Source organism: Arvicola amphibius, chromosome 4, assembly GCF_903992535.2.
Source record: "Arvicola amphibius chromosome 4, mArvAmp1.2, whole genome shotgun sequence".
Taxonomy (NCBI): Eukaryota; Metazoa; Chordata; class Mammalia; order Rodentia; family Cricetidae; genus Arvicola; species Arvicola amphibius.
In genome coordinates, this window is record NC_052050.1 from 71,168,577 (window position 1) to 71,193,078 (window position 24,502).

The 24,502-nt window shown below is 44.4% G+C and overlaps 1 protein-coding gene across 1 annotated transcript; it reads right to left on the reverse strand.

Annotated features, from left to right (window-relative positions):
• Positions 1-1,453: 1,453 nt before the first annotated feature.
• On the reverse strand, positions 1,454-1,938 carry LOC119812503 (cytochrome c, somatic-like). The gene has a single exon (XM_038327211.1). It carries the CDS (start codon positions 1,924-1,926, stop codon positions 1,609-1,611), a length of 318 nt encoding a protein of 105 aa, XP_038183139.1. The 5' UTR covers positions 1,927-1,938; the 3' UTR covers positions 1,454-1,608.
• Between the last annotated feature and the right edge of the window lie 22,564 nt (positions 1,939-24,502).

A 24,502-nucleotide genomic window follows, 5' to 3' on the forward strand; every position in this document is an offset into this window, starting at 1 on the left:
CAGGGTCCACACCTTAATTACCCACGTTCCCTCATTAAAGGAGGATGCCAGGAACTCTGCCATCAAACTCACAACTTCGGAAATTTATTGAGACGGTCCATGTGGTGTCTTTGAAAGTGGGTTTCATATCTGTAGAGTCAACGATAATTCTATTAAGTGATATCCCAGGGCTCTCAGGTTCTTCAGGAAGGGATGTCTTAGTTGAAGGAGATTCTCTCTCTCCTCCCAGATAGAGAGCTCCAGCCCAGCGCCTGCACTCTCACCTTGAAGCCCACAAGGAATAGAGTTGTCTATAGGCTCCTTTGTTAGTTCAGTCCATGTTCTACGTAAGTTATTTATTACAGACTTGACAGGCCTGACTGCCGTCATCTTTCATGTCGGTTGACTGGATGGAATGGAAGCACTGCAGATCATTTTTTAAAGGTTCTGTTAATAGGGTTAATTTAGAAAGCTTTGGAAAATGAATCATTTACTCCTGGCATGGGAGTCGCTGACTCGGGTAGTAACTAAGGCATTCTAGAGAGCAACTGTGTTCTGTTGACGAGAAGACAGGGCAGTCACTGTCCTGGAAGGACTTTTAAATTGAAAATTAAAAATCATTTTTTTAACTTATCGATTCTTTGGGGATTACACATCATGTATTCCAATCTCGCTTATCTCCTTATCTAAGAATCATTTCTTTTGGGAGATTACAACTGAGAATTAAATTGTCTTTTTATGTAGCCTGACAATATAAAATATATTTACTGTATATAGGTATAACAATTTGATATTAGCAAAAACATCTATTAAGTCATGTTCCCAAATACCAGATACGGTCATTTTCTGTAATAGTTCCAATTTAAAAATTTTTACTTTATCAAATTGTTTCTAACCAAAAATTATGTTTTACATGATATATTCTGATTTTGTTTATTAAATAATAGTGGGTATTGCTAATATTATAAATAAATATACAAAGTTCATCATATATGACAGCAAGGAATGTCACTTAGACACTTTCTGTTCAGAATCATTCCTTAGATACTAACTTTAACTGAATTGTTTTTTTTTTTAACATTGCTAAATACTCTTTATTTGATATATTTTACATAGACCACAGTAAGTGCCTTTCAATGGTAAAAGGCGGTATCCTTTGACTTAGGGAAGTCTAATAAAATAACACGACAGTTGCCTCCTGACCTTTAGCCATTGCCTGTTACAGCAGGGAGTACAAACTTTACCACAGGCGAGTCTTCTCGTTTCTGAGATGGTAACAGAATTCCCCCAGTGTTTAAACATATTCATATGTCCAATTATATAAATTTAATTATAAGACCATTTAGTAGGTCTGAGGTGACACCCCCATCTTTGTGGAAAGTAGAACTTTAATAATTAAGTCCAATCTTATCTTGAGAAAGGGTGAGCAGTGACTGTGTTTATGCAACTGAAATCGTTACTTTTAAAAAAGATCATATCCACTTTTCTACAAATCAGTTTTACTTAAATCAGGACTGTCCAACAAAACATTGTTAGCCATTCATGATCTGAATTTTGGGGTATGAATTAAATTATGGTACACATTAAAAGTCATGAGACATTTGTTTTGTAATAAATAAGGCAGTGGAGTTACTCCTTAGTAGCCTTTTTAAGATAAGCTATTAGGTCCGCCCTCTCTCCCTTCTTCTTAATTCCAGTGAAGATCATTTTTGTTCCAGGGATGTACTTTTTGGGATTCTCCAAATACTCCATCAGGGTATCCTCTCCCCAGGTGATGCCTTTGTTCTTGTTGGCATCTGTGTACGAGAATCCAGCCGCCTGACCTGTCTTCCTCCCAAACAGACCGTGGAGGTTTGGTCCAGTCTTATGCTTGCCTCCCTTTTCCACAGTGTGGCACTGGGCACACTTCTGAACAAAAATCTTCTTGCCTTTCTCAACGTCACCCATTTTTAATTCGCTCCGGGTGATCAACACCACCAACGCTGCTGCGACCCGAAGACGGACGTCCCGCTCTCTCAACTGAATTGTTTTACAAAGCTTCAGGGTGCTTGTTTCTTTTCTGGGTTTCTAATGTAAACAAGCAGCTAATTACTGTATCCTACCAACTAGTTACTACATCCATCTACAGAACTCTGATACCTGGTCCAGCCAATAGTACAATTGCATTTAACTTTACGCTAACTGTATAGTTAACTTTATGTTATGTAAGATTTCCCTTGTTAACTTTGTCTCATAATGCTCCTCACAAAGTTGTTAACAGTTATTGACTTCGGACTTACGTTCAGGATCTTTGCCAACTGTTACGTTTTTTTTCATGGCCTGTCTTAGTCAGGGTTACCAGTACTGTGATGAAGCACCATGACCAAAAGTCACTTGGAGAGGAAAGGGTTTCCTTCTCTCACAGTTCTATATAACAGTTCATCACCCAAAGCAATGAGGGCAGGAATTTAAAGAGAGCAGGAACCTGGAGGCAGGAGCTGATGCAGAGGCCACGGAGGGATACTGCTTAGTGGCTTGCTCTCCATGGCTTTTTCAGCCTGTTTTCTTATAGAATCCAGGACCACCAGCCCAGGGACAGCACCTCCCACAATGATCTCTTCCCTCGTGAATCACTAATTTAAAAAATGTCCTACAGGCTTGCCTACCATCTGATCTTACGGAGACTCCTTCCTCGCTGATGATTCTAGCTTGTGTCAAACTAGTCAATTCACAGGCCCCTTGGATGGACCCTCTTCTGAAGCATTCAACGTGTTCTGTCAGCCATGATGCAGTCATAGGAACGGTCAGAGCCCGAAACCCCTAAAAGTAGGTCAGGTGACCTGAAAAGAAGACTAATGGGCCTTTCAACTCATCCCCCTTTTTGCCGCTCAGAACTAAAGAAGCTGGGCTGAAGCCTTCTTTGTAAGAACTAATCTGTCTTACCAGCTCAGATCAGCTTACTATCTTTCAGAACCGGCTTGACCCCTTGATTGCTGCAGCATTCCATAATTTAAAAAGACTGGATCTAGCCAGGCCATGGTGGCGCACACCTTTAATCCCAGCACTCGGGAGGAAGAGGCAGGCGGATCTCTGTGAGTTCGAGACCAGCCTGGTCTATAAGAGCTAGCTCCAGGACAGGCTCTAAAGCTGCAGAGAAACCCTGTCTTGAAAAAACCAAAAAAAAAAAAAAAAAAAAAAAAAAAAGGACTGGATCTGACTACTAGTTTGAAATTGGGCCTAGAGTCAGGGAGGGATCAGAAATTCAACCACAAGCTTCCCACCTGTATAGGCTTCCAATTCCCTCAAACTCTCGCTCCTCCCCTGGAGCACGCCTCTCTTCTTTATTATTCTCACACTCACATTTTTTACCTTGTCTTATAAATGTTGTACTTACTGAACTTCACGCTATACCTGATATGGGAGAGTCTTCTGTTTGTGTTGATTTCATTGGTTAATAAAGAAACTGCCTTGGCCCATTTGATAGGCCGGCCCTTAGGTGGGTGGAGTAGACAGAACAGAATGCTGGGAAGAAGGGAAGTTCGGCAGATGCAATGAAGCTCTGACCCAAGATGGACGTAGGCTAGACTCTTCCTGGTAAGCCACCCCTCGTGGTGCTACACACATTACTAAATATGGGTTAATCAAAATGTGAGAGTTAGCCAGTAAGAGGCTGAAGCTAATGGGCCTAAGCAGTGTTTAAATGAATACAGTTTGTGTGTTGTTATTTCCGGGGCTAAGCTAGCTATGCAGGAGCCAGGCGGGATGAAAAGCAGGCCTGCCCGCAGCCTCATTACTACATATACCCAAACAAAATGTCCTACATGAGCTCTCCCAGAGCTCTCACGCTACAGTGGCCTGTTTGTTCCTGATACTTCCGCAAAGATGCTGTGGAGAAACTCTAGGTGAAAGGGACCTTCATCCCTTTCCCTCGGGTCAGATATAGTTCTTTACGTTGGTCTCCTTTCGTTTACGTTCATTACGTTTCCTTTACGTTATTTCTCCAGTTCCCTTCCTTTGATGTTCTGTAGCTCCCTGCTACTTCTGCTAGCTCATTTTTCATAACAGCCCAGGTAACTGGGATAAAATCGCCGTCACCCTGAATCGGCTCTGTGCTCACTTTTAGCAGTCCGCTCCGTCTCTCCTCCTCTGCACCTTCTCCTCCTGCAACCTTCCCAGCAAATCATCTCCTTACAACTCTCTGATAATTATTTCCTAAGTGTCCAGGAAAACAGATGACAATCAGCTGGTCCATTGCAGCTGATGTAAGTTAAGACTCTGCCCTCTGCCTCTACAAGCTACATGACCAGCGGGCTCCTCTTCAATGGACCCAGAACTACCCACTCCGAAAATAGCTGTAATAGCCCTGTTCTGCATCTTTCTGTTACTGTAGAGTTAGGAGTGATAATTTCCTGCTGAAAGCCTACACTTCCCAGTTTCCCTTGCAGACTATGGAAGTCATTTCCACTCTATAAGGGTCCACATCCCATCTTCTGTAGGCATTTTGGACATCTGCACACGTGGGCACGTGAGTGACAAGAGTCCCTCCTTGCTGTGAATAAACATGTAATGTCAGACCAAGTCTCTCCTCTCTCTCCTCCTCCTCCGACTTCCACACATGTGTACCCTACACACACAAAATTGAACGTTGCTTTCAAAGGTTTTTACTAAAACTGGGCGTTTTGAGCCAATTATACACAGTGTTTAAGGTTCTTGCCAGGCTCCCCTCTAGAGCTGTGTCAACTCCACTCTAAGCTCTGTGCTATGACCTGGAGTTCTGCCACTTCCTGAGCACTGTGTTGGATTCAAAGTGACACTGGGAATTTAGCAACTCTGCTTCACAGGTCTTCAGGATTCCAGAATCCAGAGGGAGCCCTTGCAGAAGCTCCTGGGGTGTGTCTCTTTAAAAAGCTGGCCCTCAAGCTGGATCTTAAAGGAAGAGTATTCTGATGAAGAGAGGAATTCTCTGGTAGGAAGTAGAGAAAGTTATTGTGAGATTTTGTTTTTTTTTTTAAAAAAACTGATATTGATACTGAGAAAATGAGGGTTCTCTCTTGTGGTTTTCATTAATAAAGGAATTTACGAATGGACTCAAATGGAACCTTGCCAACAATATTATTAGAGTTTAAAAGAAAAATCCAAGGGCAGGCAAGCTGCAAATCCCAGCAGCTGCCTTTAGGAGGGAGATAGAGAAGAAAGAGAAAAGGCCGTGCCATTTGAGTTAAGCTGGCGTGGACAAATGGTGGGCATTTGAGTTAAGCTGGCATGGACGCATGGTAGACAAGCAGCCACGTGGTGGTAATGGGAGCTTTAGAGAAAGAATAAGAAGCCTGAAGTACCAGTAAAGTCATGCTTAGCCTCTGGCCAGGACTTAGAAAGACAGGCATGCCGTGCACTGTGCCCCCGTGTCTGCGCTCAATGCGTGATTACCCAGTTCCCGAGCTTCGGGCAAGGGGCAGGAGGTTAAAATTCACAGACACACACAGACAGAGAGATAGCGACACGGGTCATCCTTGAATTCCCCAAGAATGCCCCCTTTATTGTGTTCAGGGGCAGATTATATAGAGATAGCCATGCCACAGCCAAACCCACCAGAAACCACTCTCCTGCCATTAGGAACTCCTGAAGGTCTCGTGCTCAGAGCAGCTGTAGGCACTCAGATCAGGGGATTACAAGAAATTCAGGATCTGGGGTCTCACTGCTCCCAACATCTCCCCCTAAATTTTTTATAAAACAGTGTCTGATCTTAAGTATTCGGGGGGGATGAGGGGTCAGTATCTCCCAGGTAACATGTACTTCGGGCACTGCTGTGGCATCCGCCAGGCTAGGCACCGACCGGGCTGAGACAATGTGCCTTCCACCACAGCCACCTAGCAAAGCTCTGCTCCAGCTGCCTTCTAGCCCCAGCTGCATTCTTTCTGGGTCCAAACTGGTGCATAGAGTGGAGAAGAACTCAGGGAAGCAGGCTTGCTGCTCTGCAACCACTGAAGGTGCCCCACTTAGGGAATTTGGGCGTTGTCAATCTGTCTGGCTACTTCCTGCTGAGTTGGGACGCTGCATTCTTGGGGGTATTTACTGCAATTCACTGCCATTTTCCAGTAGCGCTCAGATGCGGGTCGGGGTCGTGCTGCACTTCTGAGCCCTGAGGCCCGCGCTGGAGTGGGCCTAGCATTCTTGCGTAGTCGGTCCTCGAGGCAGGTCTGGGGTTTGCACGGGTCGCAGCCCCTCAGCACCCGCCTGGAGCCGCTTGGCCTTGGAGCCGCGCTCACACTCCACTGCAACATTTCAGGAGGTCTCGGGGATTCAAACCACATGAATATCAAATAAATCCTTAGGCTCTCATCGTCTGTGGAGACAAAAACAAAACCTCCTTTCCAAAACTTCAAATTCTTAAGCCCATATTTTAAAGTCAAGATACCTTTCTTAGCAGTTCCTAGAATCAAATGTCTTTCTCCAGTCCAGAACACAAAAGACAACACAATCAACATACCATACATCTGTACACATTTATCTTTTTAAGCTATATACATTCTATCTTTTCCCAATACATACGTTCCCTCCAGCTGGGGACAACCCTGTTCGTTTACCCCTCTTTCTCGGTTGAACTTCCTAGAACCAATACCGAGTGAAGGACATCAGGATTAACACATATACCCCAATCGACCCTCACCTTCCTCAGGCGACCTCTCAACATTCCCTAGTTCCTGATATCTCAGCTGGGACCTGCAATTTCTGTGCACCGCGCCCCCGTGTCTGCATTCGGTGCGCTGGCACCCAGTTCGCAAGATTCAGGCAAGGGGCAGGAGGTTAAAATACACAAACACAGACAGACAGCAAGACAGCAACACGGGTCATCCTTGAATTCCCCAAGAATGTCCCCTTTATTGTGTTCAGGGGCAGATTATATAGAGATAGCCATGCCCCAGCCAAACCCACCAGAAACCACTCTCCTGCCATCAGGAACTCCTGAAGGTCTCGTGCTCAGAGCAGCTGTAGGTACTCAGATCAGGGGATTACAAGAAATTCAAGATCTGGGGTCTCACTGCTCCCAACACAGGCAGACCCAAAAGAACTTCATCATGGACCTGAGGCAACAGAGCCAGGGGTGGGAATTCGGGGTAGGAAATGTACATTATCTCATTAAAGAGTTTTTCCTTCCTGTCTCCTTAGCATGGCATCCAGTGAACACATCTTACAGAGGGTAGTCCCTTGGGCAGGTGATTGACCTGCCCAGTTGGATTAACTCTTGTGTCTCCACCCAGGGGAGGATTCCATTCTTTAGGCTCAGAGCTAATAGCTTTCCCTTAATAGACCTTCAGTGCTGCAGTAACAATGTTAGATATGTTCCCAAAAGGAAACACAAGAGAAGTCCAAGTCCTACAAGTTATAGACACAGAAGACACAGCGTGCCACGCAGGCCCAAGTGAGAAATACCAGGTTTTCTGATTGAAGAGCGGGTACTAGAGACAGTAGTGTCAAGATCACTGTATGAAAGAAGCCCACTGACAAAAAGACCAAAAACCCTTAAAAGTCCACTCTATGTAAACATGAAGAAGGCAGATGCTGGGGCTGGAGAGATGGCTCAGTGACTTAGACCACATACTGGTCTTGCAGAGGACCTGGGTTCTATTCCCAGCACTCACATTAGGAGGCTTATAACTGCCTCTAATTCCAGTTTCTGTGATCTGATACCCCTCTGACTGCCTACACACACACACACACACACACACACGAGAGATGTAATAATTTAAATAAAGAAAATTGTTTAAAAAAAGAGAGAAGGCAGATGCTATGTGACTAACCTATAAGCATCTTGAGGCTCCTGGCCAGGCTCTTTGGGCATATGTCTCTCCTCAGCTCCTAGTCCACCCTGTTCTCAGGAGTACTTTCCCTTCCCTAATAAACAACCTCTATTTTTATCTTAACCATGTATCCCTGGTGCAATTCTTTGTCCTGGGATGCAAGAGCCTGGGAAATCTCAGTACTACCCCTACCTCCCTGCACACACCAAGATAGAAGAAGGCAGTGAAAGTATGAACCAGAACCTTTATAGATGTTACCCTGTGAAAACTAAGGCAGGCAGGTGGATGATTGACTAGATTGACTGTCACCATTGGGATAGTCTCTAGTTGCCTGGTACCTGCCCTGCTTAGTGTTGCCACCTGAGGTGGACAAGCCAGATAGAAGAACAGTGGCCTAGAGTTGTTTGTTTGCCTATGAGCAGCGTGCTTCTTGCTAAGCCTTTGCTACCTCTAACAGTTTTCTAGGGCGAGGCAAAGTGGCACATGCCTTTAATCTCAGCACCTGGGAGGCAGGGGTAGGCTGAGCTCTGTGAGTTTGGGGTCAATCCAGCCTGCACAGGGAGTTCCAGGTCAGCCAGGGCTACATGGTGTGACCACCCCCGTCTCAATTTAAAAAAAAAAAAAAGTGTGTTAGAACCCAGCACCAGTCTCTTTCTAGCCAGAAAGAGGTTTTGTTTTGATCTTCTTTTGTATTGTTTTGGGTTTTAGCTGGTTTTTATTTTGTTTTGTTTTAAAATGTCAAAACAAAATATGCAGAAAATTTTGACAATATAAATAATTTAAAAGCCAACTGGAAATAGCTGTAGCTTACACAGGAAGGGCGGAAAGAGGTCGGTCTTGAGGGAAGGCCATACTGCTCCCTCCTGCCTTTTCCAGACTGCTTTCTAAGTATGTGTTGACTTTGTTCTCCCAGACCAGCTTTTCCCTGGGGTAGGGAGATGCTGGAAACTCTCAGCTCCAGCATTGGAGGGAAAGTGGCTTCTTTTTCTCTCTGACTGTGAAGAAATCTCAGTACTTGTCTTGGGTTGAAAGTTCTCCCATCCGTGCAGACCAATACCTGTGACCAGAGCTAGACACTGATTGAGCCTGCAGGTGTCAAGGGCCTAATCTATGGCTGGTGGGTGTGGCCTTCTAAGGCTGTAGCTCAGCATGGTCCTACTTCAGGTTTCTGACATCTCTCCTCAAATATCCCTTTCTCCTTGAAGCCTTCCCTGGTGGTCTTATGAAAATTAGGACCTTTGTTATCCACTAACCCAGTCTTTTGTTTCCCTGTGGCAAGTGCACCATCTGGCTACCATATTTTAAGAAGATAAACTTGGGCACTTAAGCAATGAGACACTTCAAGAGTTAACCCATGGTTGGATCTCTCCTTCAGAGCTGGTAGAATTCCTTTAGGACTTTAAGTCCTGATGTGGGATTCCCCTCTGTATGCTGTGAATACCATGGTTAATAAAGAAGCTGTTTGGGGCCTGTGATAGGGCAAAGTAGGGCAACATGTGGAAAACCAAACAATGCTGGGAGAAAGAAGGCAGAGTCAGGAGAAGCCATGGAGCTGCCAGAGGAGAAAGATGCAAGCCACCAGACTGAACCTTGCTTGTATGCCACAAGCCTCATGGTAAAATATAAAATAATGGAAATGGGTAAGTTCTAAATGTAAGAGCTAGCTAACAACATACTTAAGCCACTGGCCAAACAGTATTGCAATTAGTACAGATTTCTGTGTGATTATTTTGGGAGTGTTGGGTGGCCAGGAAACAAACAAGCGGCCTCATATTACAGATTGGTGCTCCAACATGTGCTAACTAAATCCACATAAAACCTGAGAGGGCTTGGAAAGGAATTCTAGACACTAAAAAATAAAGTTTAGCCTCATTTTTTTTTCATATGGGCTATGCTTACTGGCAGCATGCTGCAGCTCCTTTAAGAGAGGTCTTCCTGATTCAGTGGTAACAAAAAAAAATGCGGTTTCAAAATGGTGGCTTCCTGGGCTATGCTGTGAGCATGAATTCTGGCTCTTTCAGGAGGCTGAGCAATTGAATGGGGTTTGTGGGCAGCATGCTGCAAGTTACTTGGTGGCAGCATGGGCCAACTCGTTATCAGAGTTGAGGTGATGAGTGTGGCTCCCACCTGGCAATCTCAGAGGCAGTGAACGAACTTCCACCATGTTGGACTGGGAAGAGACAAAAAGCAAAACAGCCTTAGTCCTAGTAATGCTGGTTACCATTTTAGAAGCTCTTCAGGACAGAAAACAATTACAGATACACAATAGGACAGATTCAGACATACAAGACCTCTAAATGAGACACAATGTGTTAAAAAAAAATGTACGTTAGCTCGGAAGAGAGAAGAAAAGGAATAAAGAGGCAATAGATATAATATAAAAGAGTACAGATAATCATAGGTTTAAGGAGTAAAGATAATAAAATAAACATTAAACTTGTAGAAAAAGTAATAAAGTAAGAAAAAAACAAGCCACATAAAGATGGAATATACACAGAGAGTCTGGATTATGTATATTGTTGTGTTTTCTTTTAATTTTTTTGACTATGAAGGAGCTAAGTACAGAGAGACATTTCATTGTATGGGCTGCTAAACTAAACCAGCCTATATATTTTAAAGGTATCTTGGTTCCAAAATTTGGGTCTAAAGATTTGTTGCTTTTGAAAAGAGGTTCTGCTTTTGTTTCCACAGAGGATGAGAACCTGTGGATTAATTCCAGACTAATGTAGTTTGATGGACCAAGACCACACAAAAGGTCTCAACGAAAACCCACAAAAAGAAAATACTTCACCCAACAAAAAAGCAGGAAGCAGTTTGACGAGAACTATGCCCCAATTCCCTAAATGATTGGATATAAATGTTTGTTTACATTTAAAGGGGAATATGCTATAGAGATTTGCATTGATATGGATTTTGGTTTATTGATACAAATTTAAGATCAATTTTGTTATATGTATATTTCTGCTCTTGATTAAGGTATTGTGTTTGCACAACTCATTTAAAAATATAATGTATAATTAATAAATACAGGTTAACAGATAGTCATCTATAATAGTCAAGCTTGTAGTAATGTTAGTTAGATTTTTCTAGATATATAGAGATGTATTTCAGTTAGATAGGTATTCTTCAAACCTTTCAAAGACTACAGAATATGGCATTTAAAATGTTTAAGAACTTAGGACTTTTCATGACAGTGAGACACACCTCCTGGAAGCACCAAGCTACTTCAAGAGGATGATGGGCACCAAGGAGGCTCCCTATGGCATTGGTTAGCCATTTTGGTAAGAAACTGCTTTTGCCTGGACTGCTTGGTGCTATGATGTATGAATTGGACATGCAGGACCCACAGAGAAATGACTGCTGAACTTGCCTAAAGGTGTGATGGTCCTTCAGTGTTCCTGCTACATGAAAGAGTCTGCCAGACATTCTGCTGGACACAGAAGAAGGCAACTGATTGACTTTGCCATTACAAGGCAGAACAGATCTTCAAATTTCCTGTTACATGGAAAAGTCTGCTAGATACTATGGGCCTGTAAGCTGAAGATGTATGCCCCAATGATACAGAAGAACTTAGGGTGACTGTCCAGGCAGCAAGATGTCTCTGTCTAGAGTTTTGGAAGTAGCTTACAAAGTACTTCCTGTTTACTTATATCCTTCTGGGGGTCTTTGATAGAGTTGAAGAATAGATAGCTATAGTTTTCCTTAATTGTGATGAAAGATGAAGTAGATCTAAATATTTTAACTGTAATTCTTGCTTGATACCTGTCTTGTTATATGTAATTTTATTATGTTAAAGTTAAAACTTTCTTTTTTATTTAAACAGAAAAGGGGAGGTGATGTGGGATTCCTTTCTGTATGCTGTAAATACTATTGGTTAATAAAGAAGTTGTTTTGGGCCTGTGATAGAGCAAAGTAGGGCAATGTGGGGAAAACTAAACTGAATGCTGGGAGAAAGAAGGTGGAGTCAGGAGAAGCCATGGAGATGCCAGAGGAGAAAGATACAATTCACCAGCTAGAACCTTGCCGGTAGGCCATGAACCTCATGGTAAAATGTAAAATAATGGAAATGGGTTAATTCTAGATGCAAGAGCTAGTTAGCAATATGGTCAAGTGATTGGCCAAGCAGTGATTTAAATAATATAGTTTCTGTGTGATTATTTTGGGAGTCTTGGAGGCCAGAAAACAAACAAGCGGCCACATACTATAAAGTCCCACCTTCTCCTCAGGAGGCAGGCTTCTTCTACTTTCTCTTCCCCTCCCCAGGACAGAAACTAGAAAGTACCCCAAAAGACAAATGAATAGCACCAGAAAGGCCAGTGGCTAAGCTTGTAGAAGGTACTAGAAGGCGACAATGTGGGCACCCACCTGGAGTCTATAGTGAAGCCGTGGCTTCTAGACACAGACCTTGTCTGAGATATTGCTCTCTTGTGGACTTGAAGCTGGCCCTTGGGATCTGACTAGGGATAAGGCTATGGTGGGAAGGACATCTTAGGACTCAGGGAAACCAAGAGAGAGATAGCTGAGATGACAGAGAGAAGCCCAAGTGCCCTGGGGAGCAGATCCTTGCTGGGGACATGAGAGAGCAGGTAAAATCAAAGGAAGTGAATGATCTTGTTCTCTGTCCTCTGCCCTACTGTGTCCTCACAGACATGGGCAAATTTATCATTTTTCTATGGACAATCAACTCCCCTGCCCCAGATTCTGAATTTTAGGTCTTAACCACTTCCAGAGGAGCGAGGCTGGAGGATAGGGGTTCCCAGACCCCTTCCTTAGCCACAGGCACAAAGCATGATGGCTCTCACACATATCTGATCCTGTCTACTCAGGGGGCCTCTGGGAGGCTGCTCAGTATTCAGCTGAGCTTTCTGTTCTGTGTGTTGAGGGAGCATAGAAGGGGCATGTCATCCCCAGGCACCAGGCACTCGGGTAGACAATAAGGGGAGACCCTGCTCCCCCCAAAGCACCGACTCCGTGAATGAAGTTGTGTGTAAGCTGGGCATTAGCCATTCCTGGGTTTGGGGTTTGTGTGGGAGGAAGCTGGGCCTGAGACCCAGACACCAACAGCAGAGGGTGCTTTCAGGTGGGCGAGGCTGCGGTATTGTAGGGGAGGCAGGGTGTGGTGGTTTGGGTTGGGGCCGGTGATGAGTTTGGAATTCCCCAGGGCTTTCCAGAAGTCAGAGAACTGGGGTGGAGTGGGCTGTTTCTCCAATCTTGTCCTCCCATGCTGGCCACAGCGGGGAAGCCCTGGGCGGGTGCTACAGACAGCTGGTACGCCCTGTCTTCAGCAGAGAACTGAGCTGCACTAGGAAAACACTAAGGGGGAAGGAGAGGTATCCTGGGGCTCTAAGATGAGGTCATGCCTCCTCTGTACTCAAGATAAGAATCCAGGGGCTAGGGGCAGGACGGCTCAGTGGTTGAGAGTACTTGCTGCTCTTGCGAAGACCCAGGTTCAAACGCCAGAACTTACATGGTGGTGCACAACCACCTGTCACTTCTGCTGGGCGCATGTGTGTGCATGTGCATGCATACACACACACACACTCACACACACTATATATATATATGTATGTATGTATGTATACACACACACATATATATATTTATATATATATTTAAAGAGCTAAAGGGAGAGTGAGTCAGGAAGCTACCTATCCAGCATGGCGTTGGAGAAAGGCTTGATTGGGTCGTATCAGGCCCAGAGGTGACTGCTTTGTGGCTATGGGACCTCTCCAGTTGGTCCTTATCCCCTACTGACCCAGAGAACCCAAAGGAGGGGAAGAAGGGGAATACATTTCACATGGTCAGAGAAGAAATGTCCTTGCCCCAGTTTCAGACACAAAAGCTGAGGTTTGGGGTAGGGTTAAAGCATCAGAAGGACCAGCAAGTAGAAATAGACTTGGAGGAACTCAGGGTTCCCAACCACTGACTCTGGGCTGGAAGAAGGGATCAGCTCGTGTTGGGACAGGAACAAGAGGGTGGAGAGTTCAGGAAGGTCACGGGGGTCAGAGCAGACAGGCTGCTATGGTCTTAAAAGGGCCCCTGAAGTTCATGTGTTAGAAATTTCATCTCCCGGACCAACCAGATGGTTCAACTAGTAGAGGCCAATCGTGTTTACCTGAGTTTGAATCTTAGAACCTACATATTAGAAGGAGAGAACCGACTTCTGCAAGTTGTCCTCTGACCTCCATATGCGTGCGTACATGGGAGTGCATGTTTGTGTACACACACACACACACACACACACACACAAATAAATAAATAAATAAATAAATAAATAAATAAATGTTTTTTTTTCTTTAAAAAAAAAAAAAACCCAAACCAAAATCTTTTGACTTCCATGCAGCCATTTTGAGATGTGGGTCTCTAGGATTAAGTCATAAAAGCTTGGCTTCCATATATGCATGGATGCCATTACCACAGGTTGATTCGTTATCTTTAGAATGGGCTTGTATAAAAGCCAACCCCATCCCCATAGGTTCCTTTGCCCCTCTGCCTTCTGTCATGGGTCATGGGATACACGTAAGACCCTCACTAGATATAGGTCTTTCCTATGTCACAGCCTATAGAACCATTAGCTCTGTAAACTTCTGTTCACAAGAAATGATTCAATACTTGGTGTCTGCTAGAGCGACACAAAAGGGGCTGCAGCAGAAGCAAGGGTGAGCTCAGACCTGGGTGGGTCCCAGCATGAGCCAAGCTGCAGCTGGCCCAGAGCGCAGGGTCAAGATCAGGGCATCAGAACCAGAGTTTAGGTAGTCCGACAGGACTGTGACTCTGCCCAGAGGTCTCTGAGGTTTCCTGGGTCCAGCCCCCTCCCCATGACATTTGAGGCCTTCTGTGTTGATATGCCTGACCCCTGAAACCATTCCCATGGCCTCCCTTTAGACGGGCCAGTCTCTCCTGTCTCCCATAAGCACATGTCAGCCTCATCTCTCACACTTTACCCTGCCTGAAATAGTCTATTCTTACACAAAGCCAGTCCCTTCTCCAGCTTTATCTCAGGAAGGCCCTCCAGGAAGCTCTTCCTGAGCATTCCAGCCAGAGAGACACAGAATGTCTCTGGAGCCTGGAACACATTGGCCAGTCACTCAACACAGTCATGAATTCCAGGATATGCCACCAGGCATCCTGGGGGAAATTGGCATTTGTTGTCCTTGTTGCATGGGACTGAGGGTCATAGGGGAGAGACAGACAGTAGCCAGGAGAATGATCAAACTCACTGTCACAATGCTGATACCTATGAAGATGGAAACACTTTGGCCACTGATGTCCTAGAGTATTGACTCTAGGACTCCAAATGAGACCCCTCTCTAAGACTGTCCAGGCTCAGACCTCTTAGCCCACAGCCTGGCCCCTACTGGGTCTGAGCACCTCTCTCCTTGGGTCTGAGCTCATATTGGATTCTCTTGGTTCATTTGGTGCTGTACGTCAGAATTTTCCTCCCAAATATTCAGATGCTCAAATCCCTCTTCTAAAATAGTGTAATTTTTACATATAACCTATATGCATCCTCCATATCCTTTAAATTATCTCTACATGACTTATATCTAACACAACACAATGCCTTATAAATTTTTAAATAAAAAATACACTTGATTTATTTGTGTGTGAGAGTGTGTATCATGAGTGGGTACATATGTGCCAGGCAAAAGTGTGGAGGTCAGAGGACAATTTGAGGGGGTCAGTTCTCTCCTTCTATCATGTGGGTCCTGGAGATTGAACTCAGGACATCAGGCCTGTCAGCAAGCACCTTTACCTGCTAAGCCATCTCGCTGGCTCCATAAACAATTATTATATTGTATTATTTTTAAGAAACAGAGACAAGAAAATAATCTGTGTATGTTGGGAACAGACAAATGTTTTGAATATTTTAAATCTAGGGTTGGCCTAATCCATGATGTGGAACTCAGTGTTCTTAGAATAGGCAAGCCTCTGACTTGGGTACAGAAGGTGATTCAGGACACTTAGGAAATTCTACAGCTGCAGAGAGCTGGCCCCGCTGGGATGGAGGCGGTTGTGGGGGACATGGGAAGTGGCACAGGGGGAGTGGAAGAAGCTGTTCTGCATCTCATGTGCTGAGGACCTGGTGACAAGTTTGAGCTGTGGTCTCAAAGCAACAGGAAGCCACCACTAGACCTGAGAGCATGTAGTCACACAGCGGCACTGGGAGAATACCTCTCTGACTGAGAGCGACAGAGTGGGTTGAAGGAGTCAAGGCCGGATCTCAGGACATCACTTTAGTTGAAGTGGTAATGAGAAGTGGATGTATTCGGGGTACAGCATCAGCCAAACTTGCGCGACAAGAAAGAGGAATGCCTAGGATCCTAGCGGAAGTGACCAGGTAGCAGGCATGCCTAACTTTTTGACATTTTGAAACATTATCTTCAAAGCAGGTTGAACATGCCTGATACAGCATGCAATCCGCTGAGGGAACCTAGGCAGCAGATGGGGCCGTGGGGGAAAAGTCCATGAGCTCCTTTGGGGATGGTAAGCATGAGATGCCAGTGGGTGACTCGCCGTGGGGTTTGGTAGCTCCGTGGAAGAACCTAGACGGCGCACACAGTCCACCAAGGACACAAAAGTAGGAAACATAGCTTATCCTGAACTCCAAGTGTCCCCCATAGCCTCAGACCCTCCTCCTACCACCTCACTCCAAATATCTGCAACACATGTTCAGAATGTGCAATGGTCTGTGCACAGCTTCAAGACTGGAAAGTCCTGGTCTAGTGGGATAACTAACCAGGATTCTGGCTGTTGTGAGTGGGTGGAAAATCATCCATGATAGAGGGCAGAGGAGAAGGAATGGGAACAGGTGTGTGTGCGTGCATGTGTGTGTGTGTGCGTGCATGTGTGTGTGTGTGCATGTGTGTGTGCGCGTGCATGTGTGTGTGTGTGTGCATGTGTGTGTAACTATTGAATTCCACTTAGACCTTTAGAACTCTGCAAGCGTAAGAGCACTCAGTAGCAGTGTCTGAGAGGAACCAGGCACATGAAGAAGCAGGGATCTGGTAGGAGGTACAGGCATCAGTGTAGCAATGGTAGAATTCTGTCACTGGGACAAACGCCCAATATGATCAATGTGTGAAGAGAAGTTTATTATAGCACAGACTAGCAACATTTGTTAAAATATACATGCTCTACTGCACAAAATCATGACGAGGATAAATAATAACGCATCACAAACTTCAAAATTGCTAAAGGAGCAGGTTTTAAATGTTTTCAATTTAAAAAGTGATAAGCATGCGTAGTGATGGATTTCATAATTATCCCGCTTTAATCATTCCCCATTGTAAACATATATCAAAGTGTCGGGCTGTACCCTGTAAACACTCAGTTATTATTTGATAATTTTTAAAGTGTGCATGGCTTTGACACCAAAGACTTGGATTCTGCCTCCCGGGGGTAGGGTAGCCATCATTTTAAAACAAAACAGAAATGAGGCTTAAGCTGCAGCTGTCTGCTCCTTTGAGCGTCTCTGTGCTTAGTCAAAGAGGCCAATACCGCCACCTTGTGGCGTTCATAGTGGTCACACCACCTTCCAAAAAAGGAGATTTTTCCCTTCTTGGTCCCAGACTATCTCTTCTAATTCCCAACAGTTCTGCAAGAAGACACTCTCACCTTCGTTTTATTCATGGGGAAGGCAAGACGCAAACAGTCAAGAGAACATCTCTAAATAAATCATACACTTGAGTTGCTGAAGAGAACTAAATCCCAGCTCCATTGTCTGTGCCAATGGCTTATAAATCTGGCTAATAAATAAAACCTTCCAGGCAGTCAGTCAGTCTTTGTGAACTGGTGGTGAGGCCCTTGGACCACTCACACGCATGTGGATTTTTGTCTTCCTAAGCAAGCATGTGTTTACCATAGATGAAGACTGGATGAAGCCATCCAGGACAGGGAGTGACCTAGGATAGGCTCTGGACTTCCCTCCAGGCCTTAATTTTATTGTCATTATTCTATAAGCAATGTTCTACAAAAATCAGTTACACGGCAATTACATTGTGTTGGGTACTGTGAGAATCTAGAGCTAACTTAGTCTATGGAAGGATAAACATGAGCAAATGCACACACACACACACACACACACAAGAACTTACATGCCATTTTATAAAAAAGCGTAAGCATTCTTGGGCTTGGGTATCTAAGGGGGGTCCTGTAGCCAATCCCCTACACTATGAAAGGATGAGTGTACGCCCTTGCACACACACAAATTCACAAGCATGAGCAAGAAAGAGGGAGAAACACCAGCAATATCTGAAAGCCAGAAACAAACTCTTGAGTGGCAACTGACCTGGCTGTGTGCACTGATTTTCTGCTGTTTTCTGAACATCTCACAGAAATTAAGAGTCCAGGCATAAAGGTCCTAGAACCCTAACACGAAGGAAAGGGGATGCCAACAGTTAAAGGACCCACAGAGATGTGGGAAGTGGCAGCACCCTTGAGATCCTCAAGGCATCCAACCAAGGTCAGTTCTGGCATCGTTCCCAGCTGCCCTGGCAATGCCCAGAAGTGCCAGGGTGGGAGAAAGGTGTCTACTATCTGCAATCTTACTCTGCCCTGTACTGACACTTGTCAGTCAACAAGTCCTGGCCTAATGTCCTGCTTCTTTCTTCCACATAAATATGAACAGGAGGAAGAGAACCAGCCATTAACACTTGAGGGAAACCTGCTTCCTGAAAAAGGAAGGCCAAAAAAGGGAGAGGAGACGGACTTAACGCCATGACCCTCACAGATATGGGGACAGATCCAGAAGTGGGGAAATCAAGAAGAAGGAAAGCTAATATACTAATTAGCTTAGATTCTAATTAGATTCCACTACAGAAAGACGAGAAAAGCGATGCCGACTATCCTGTTTAGCTAAAAGATGTCTGCACCTCAGTTTTCCTCTCAGCGTTAGTCATGAGAGGTAATCATCAGTTAATTTGTTCCACATTTCTTTGTGGTCACATTTCATCGCGTGCTGAAGGGCCTGCGAGTTAATTCTGGGTTCTCTCTGTGTGTTTATGTGTAAACATATGATGCATGTGTGTCTGTGGTGTGTGCACACGTGGAGCTCAGAAGACGACACCGGCTGTGCTGTTCTAGAACACTCTACCTTATTCTCTTGAGACAGGGGCTCTCACTGGACTTGAAGCCAGCCTGGCAGGGAGCAGGCCCTAGCAAGCCTACCTCTCCCTCCCACCGCTCTGGGCTTACAGACATGTACTCAGTCACACTGGACTGTTTATGTGTATCCTTGGGATGCGAATTCAGGTCCCCGTGCTTGCATAGCCAGTCTTCTTACCCCCGAGTCATTTCCCCAGCTCCCCAGCTTTGATTTTTTGTTTGGTTTTGGTTCTGTTCAAAATTACAAATGATGCTTAGATTACATTGAACTTCCTTGGACTTCTGTTTATGGATATTAGTTCTGTTTATAACTTTTATGTGTAGAATCAGGATATATAATATATATTTATGATGTGGATTAAATGTAATTCATAGATATGAAACCTTAGAGCAGTACTGGTTCCCAAGTTGGGGAGATTCTGTACTCAGAGGACTACTGGCAACATCTGAAGGTATTTCTGGACGAAAGAACTGATGGGGATGTTACCGGCATCCAGTAGGTTAGAGACAAAGGATGTTACCAAGCATTTCATGGTGTACAGAGTAGCCCCCTACAAGAAAGACTTTCCAAAGCCCAAAAAGTGGGAGTGCATGACCCAATCGATAAGTACAAGTCCTTGTTTCAAAGCTTCAGTGAAAGTTCTTTCCTTTACTGTCTGCATAACACAGTAAGTCCTTCGAGACGATCATTCTCTTCAAATATGCATGAAGCTAATACCAAAATCACTTTACTCAGCCACTGGGACATCTAAGTGAATTAAAAAATGTAGGAGTTATTATATGTTTCTTACCATAAAGCAATAACTGAGAAATTAATACAAAATGTAGATTCATCCTGCTCCATTCTTATCCTCTTGCCACATACCCATAGTTCTAATGCCAGTAAGTAGTTTAAATCTCACCAATAACCTTCCTCCTTCTCCTTCTTGTTGTTTTGTTTTTCAAGACAAGGTTTCTCTCTGTAGCCCTGGCTGTTCTGGAACTAGCTCTTGTAGATCAAGCTGGCTTCAAGCTCAGAGAGATCCGCCTGCCTCTGCCTCCCGAGTGCTGGGATTAAAGGCGTGCGCACCACCACCCAGCAAATAACAATTTTCTAAAGAAGAAACAGAAAGGAAACAATTATTCCTGAAATAATACCAGTTAGAATATTGGATGTTCAAAGTTCTTGAGTACACCCAAATGAAAACCCAGGAAAAAAAAATAGTCTTGTGAAGTTTTTAAAAAATAAAGACAATTGAAAACAAAAGAGATGGATTTTCTTTCACTTGTAGAGAGAAAACAAGGAAGGCAATAGTTACCAAGAGAGTAGGAGGAGAAATTTCGTAATAATGAAATGAAACCAAATGTGACCTCAATAAAGGCTGCTTTAAAATTCCGATAAAAATAAAAATAAAAAAGAGAAAAGCTCGGATTCATAGTTTGACTTTAAAGGGGAGAGAAACATTAGAAACAGAAGTAAGTAATATTGGGGCAATACGTAATATGTAAGTAATATGAGGGAAGGACTGTGAGCACAGATGCGCAGGAAAGGGCTGGGTGTAGAGTTCCGCAGTGGAGCACTTGGTTCTCATAACAGGCCTGGGTGCCATCTACAGGTCTATAAAAGGATTCTGCAAATTCTGTTTAAGATGGAGTGTTGACTATACTGACCCAATTTCAGTTGTTCTTAAAAAACTCATGAAAAATACAATAAAAGAATCAAGACAGGAGAACAACCCTCCCCCCCACACACAAATAGGGAGAATGAAAGAGGGGACAACAAAAGTCTAGAAAATAGGCACTTGGGTCCTAATTGACTTAGACTCCAGATCATACAAACGAGCTGAAAACTCAGATTAAAACTTCAGTATAGCCAGGCTGTGGTGGCGCACGCCTTTGATCCTAGCACTTGGGAGACAGAGGCAGGCAAATCTCTGTGAGTTCAAGGCCAGCTTGGTCTATAGAGCTAGTTCCAGGACAGCCAGGACTACACACAGAAACCTTGTCTTGGAAAAAAAAAAAAAAACCAACCAAACAAAACCCAAAAACTTCAGTATATTGGGTCAAGGGCGATGTCTCAGTGGGTAAACATGAGGAGTGTCTGAAGCCCCAGCACCCATGTAGACAGCTGGGTGTGGTCATCCAAGAGCCCACAATACCAGCACTTTGGGGGTGATAGACACAGCATAAGGATCACTGGGACTTGTTGGCTGCCACCCTAGCTCCAGGTTCAGTGACACACCCTGTCTCAATAGATTAAGACCAAGAGTGAGAGAGAGGACATCTGACATCCTCTTTTGCCCTCTGAACTCTCACGTCAAGCCCAAATAACACACACACACACACACACACACACACACACACACACACAAACGCACGCACGCACGCACACACACGTATCTCTTCAAAAATGCATCTGTCCGCTTCACTACAGCCAGGACTGTACAATCCACCTGCATCAGCAGAGTGGTGAAATCACTCGCCATGCCAACTCTGGTTCTTCTGGGAGTGAGTAAAGTCCCGAGGGAATGTGTACTGTTCAACAGGGCACAGCCATATCAAGGACTCCAGTGCCTCAGACCCGTGGGAGTGGAAGAGCCTTCCCCGGGTGAGGCTAGAGAGACTGAGTGTGAATGCTGACAGTGTATAGATCTGTATAACCCCGCCTCCTTGTTTAGCTGTGTACAATAATCCTCCTCCCTGTCCAGCTGTATAAAACAGACGTGCTGAGCTTCTGTCCTGCTGTGGCTCCTGTGTCAGCACAGCCCACCTGACCCCAGTTTTTCTGTGCCTGGGTCTGTGTGTCCATACCCTTCCTTCACTCTCTTATCACTCCCAGACAGGTTTTCAGGACCAAGCCGTGTTAAGGACATAGTACTACTGTTCCACAGGCAGGGCCCTAACTATTGCACTATTTGAGGTCACCGTCTTTAGCAGCAATGGTAGCCAAACCTTGGCAGGTCCCAGACCCTACTCTACAGGCAGAAAGACCTGAGGTGGTGACATCAGCAAAGCCCTGTGTCTTCTACCCTCCTTACGGTGGCATAAAGAGACCGCGGATTCTTCCTTTCTTCCCTAAAAGGTCACTTAGGAAAAACAAAGTAGACAGGTGCCTTCTGCTGTCACAGATGATGAGAGCAGGAACGGAATGGGAGTGCGGAGTATGAGGTGGCCTGGCAGCATCAGAGAAACAAACGAGACCAGGAGGGTATCGCAAGAGCTCAAAAGCCAAGTTATCGTCAGAGCTAAAGCTCACAAAGGAAGACAGGATACGCTAACCTGGGTGACTGAAATAAGAGACTTAAAAGGTTCTCTCTTCCAATAACCAAAACAGGAAGGGTGCAGCAGAGAATCACTCATCATACCCAGAACCAGGGAAGCCACAATTTGCATTAGGGATGACAACCTATGCCAGTACTGACATGAACCAGATGTTGGGATGATATGTCAAGGAATCTAAAGTCCCAATCATAAAGGGCATCAACAGTCACTTACAAATTCTATTGAAAAAAATTTTTTAAGAAAAGAAGAAAAAAACCTCAGCGAAAGAAAAGCTCTAAAACAAAAAGGGAAATTATAAAACTGGGAAATGTTAAGAATCACAACTTCTAGTCTTACAGGACAGACTTAGTCCCATGAAGATGACAAACACCATGCGAATGGTTTCAGTGTCTCTCAAAACCCTGCATGGGTGACGGAAGACTCCTGAAGACAGACTGGAGGAAGTTACTCAGTCTGAAAAACAGAAGACAGAGAGGGAACAGTGGGCGGAGACTTGAGGTACAGCATCAGCTCTCCCTTCTCTGTGATTTCACTGCCGTGGTTTTGGCTGTCCATGGTCAAAGGCAGTCATTTGGGAGAAAACGTCTTCAAGAAACAGTTCACAACTTTTAAACTGCATGCCATTCCAAGTGGCATGATGAAACCGCATGCTGCCCTGGTCCAGACCATCTGGGATATGAAGCATCCCCTTTTCATGTCCTGCCTGTCTGTTAGTCACTTAGCAGACATCTTGGTTATCAGATGAACTGTTGTGGGATTGCAGTTCAGGTAACCCATACATTAACCCATAATGGCTCCAATGTATAAGTTTGTATTATGATATTGTTATAATTGTCCAATTTTGTAGTTAGTTATTCTATTTAACTCATGGTGCCTAATTAACATTTTGACTTATTTATAAATTAGGCTTTGCCATAAGAATGCATGTATGTGGGAAAACACAGTATATAAACTGTAGTTTTAAGCGTCCATGCTATAAGTCTTGTAATATAACTCTGAGGATAAGGAGAAACTGTATAGAAAAGAATTCATACCATAAGAATTCTGGAAGGTGAATAAGACCACAAAAATTCTCACTGAATGGCTATTTCCTTGGTGAAAGATATGTCTATAGATCCAAGAACAGGGGTGACTCTCAAATAGGAGTCCAAAGAAATCCATAAGACACATCATAATTAAAATTCTCAAACCCAAACAACTTAAAAAATATTTAAAGCAGCTGAGGAAGAACGGGGCAATTATCTACAAAAGAACAATTAGACACTGGCAGGATTCCCATCTGAAATGATGGGTAGGAGGAAGTGGTGCCCTTCAAGTTTCTGGAAGAACCAAGACCCGCCTCCCCACCCCCACGCAGACTGCATAGCAGGTCAATCTGCTGTTAGGGAATTAAAGGGGTAGAGGACACCCTGAGTAAAGGAAAATGAAGGAAATGTGCTACTGGCATGTTGGGGGCACGAAGGTCCTTGTGCCCAGAGCACTTGGCAACTAGAAATGTTAAACACACAGGGGCCTCTCTTCAACAGAGGAGATAAAACACCTGTTTTCCCACCCAGATGCGGGGGGGGGGGGAGTGGATATTGTTAATGACCTGGTGACTTTTTGACTGTCTGTGGAGGCAGACCTCATCCAAATCCCCCACAACGGCCATCCCAGACTCTTGCTGCCTAGGCCATTATTTTAGCTTCCAGATAACAGAACCCATCCTTAGGGAAGATGCCACATGTACTTTATGGCTTGCTGATCTCTCTACTCTCAGTCAGAGAGCACACTAGACTCTAGGCCCTTTGTTCTAGGACCCATCTTCGTGGTCGCATGTGCTTTGTAAAGGAGTTGCTAAGTTGTCACACCTTAAGCTTTCTTGTGCATCTGGAATTGGAATTGATTGTTGCCTGGAAACCTGGAATGGGACTGATTGTTGCCTGGAGACTTTTCCCAAACTGTACGGTGTTTGAAATATGCTGACAATGAACTGCCAGGCATTAGACTCCCTGAAGTCTGATCCAGGTTGACGACACACAAATAAAGTCGAGCAGTGGTGGCGCACACCTTTAATCCCAGCACTTGGGAGGCAGAGGCAGATAAATCTCGGTGAGCTTGAGGCCAGCGTGGTCTACAAAGTGAGTTCCAGGACAGGCTCCAAAGCTACACAGAGAAACAAAACCTGTCTTGAAAAACCAAAAAGAAAAAAAGACATACAAATAAGACTGTTACAGTTTGAATATATGTCTTCCACGGGTTCCTACAGTGGGGACTTGGTGGTTTTGGGGAAATAATTGGATCCTAAGGGCTCTTGTCTAAGCAATGGGCTTATCTTTCATGGCTTCTCAATGTGACAACATTGTTGGGAGGTATTAAAATTAGGTAGTGGGGTCCAG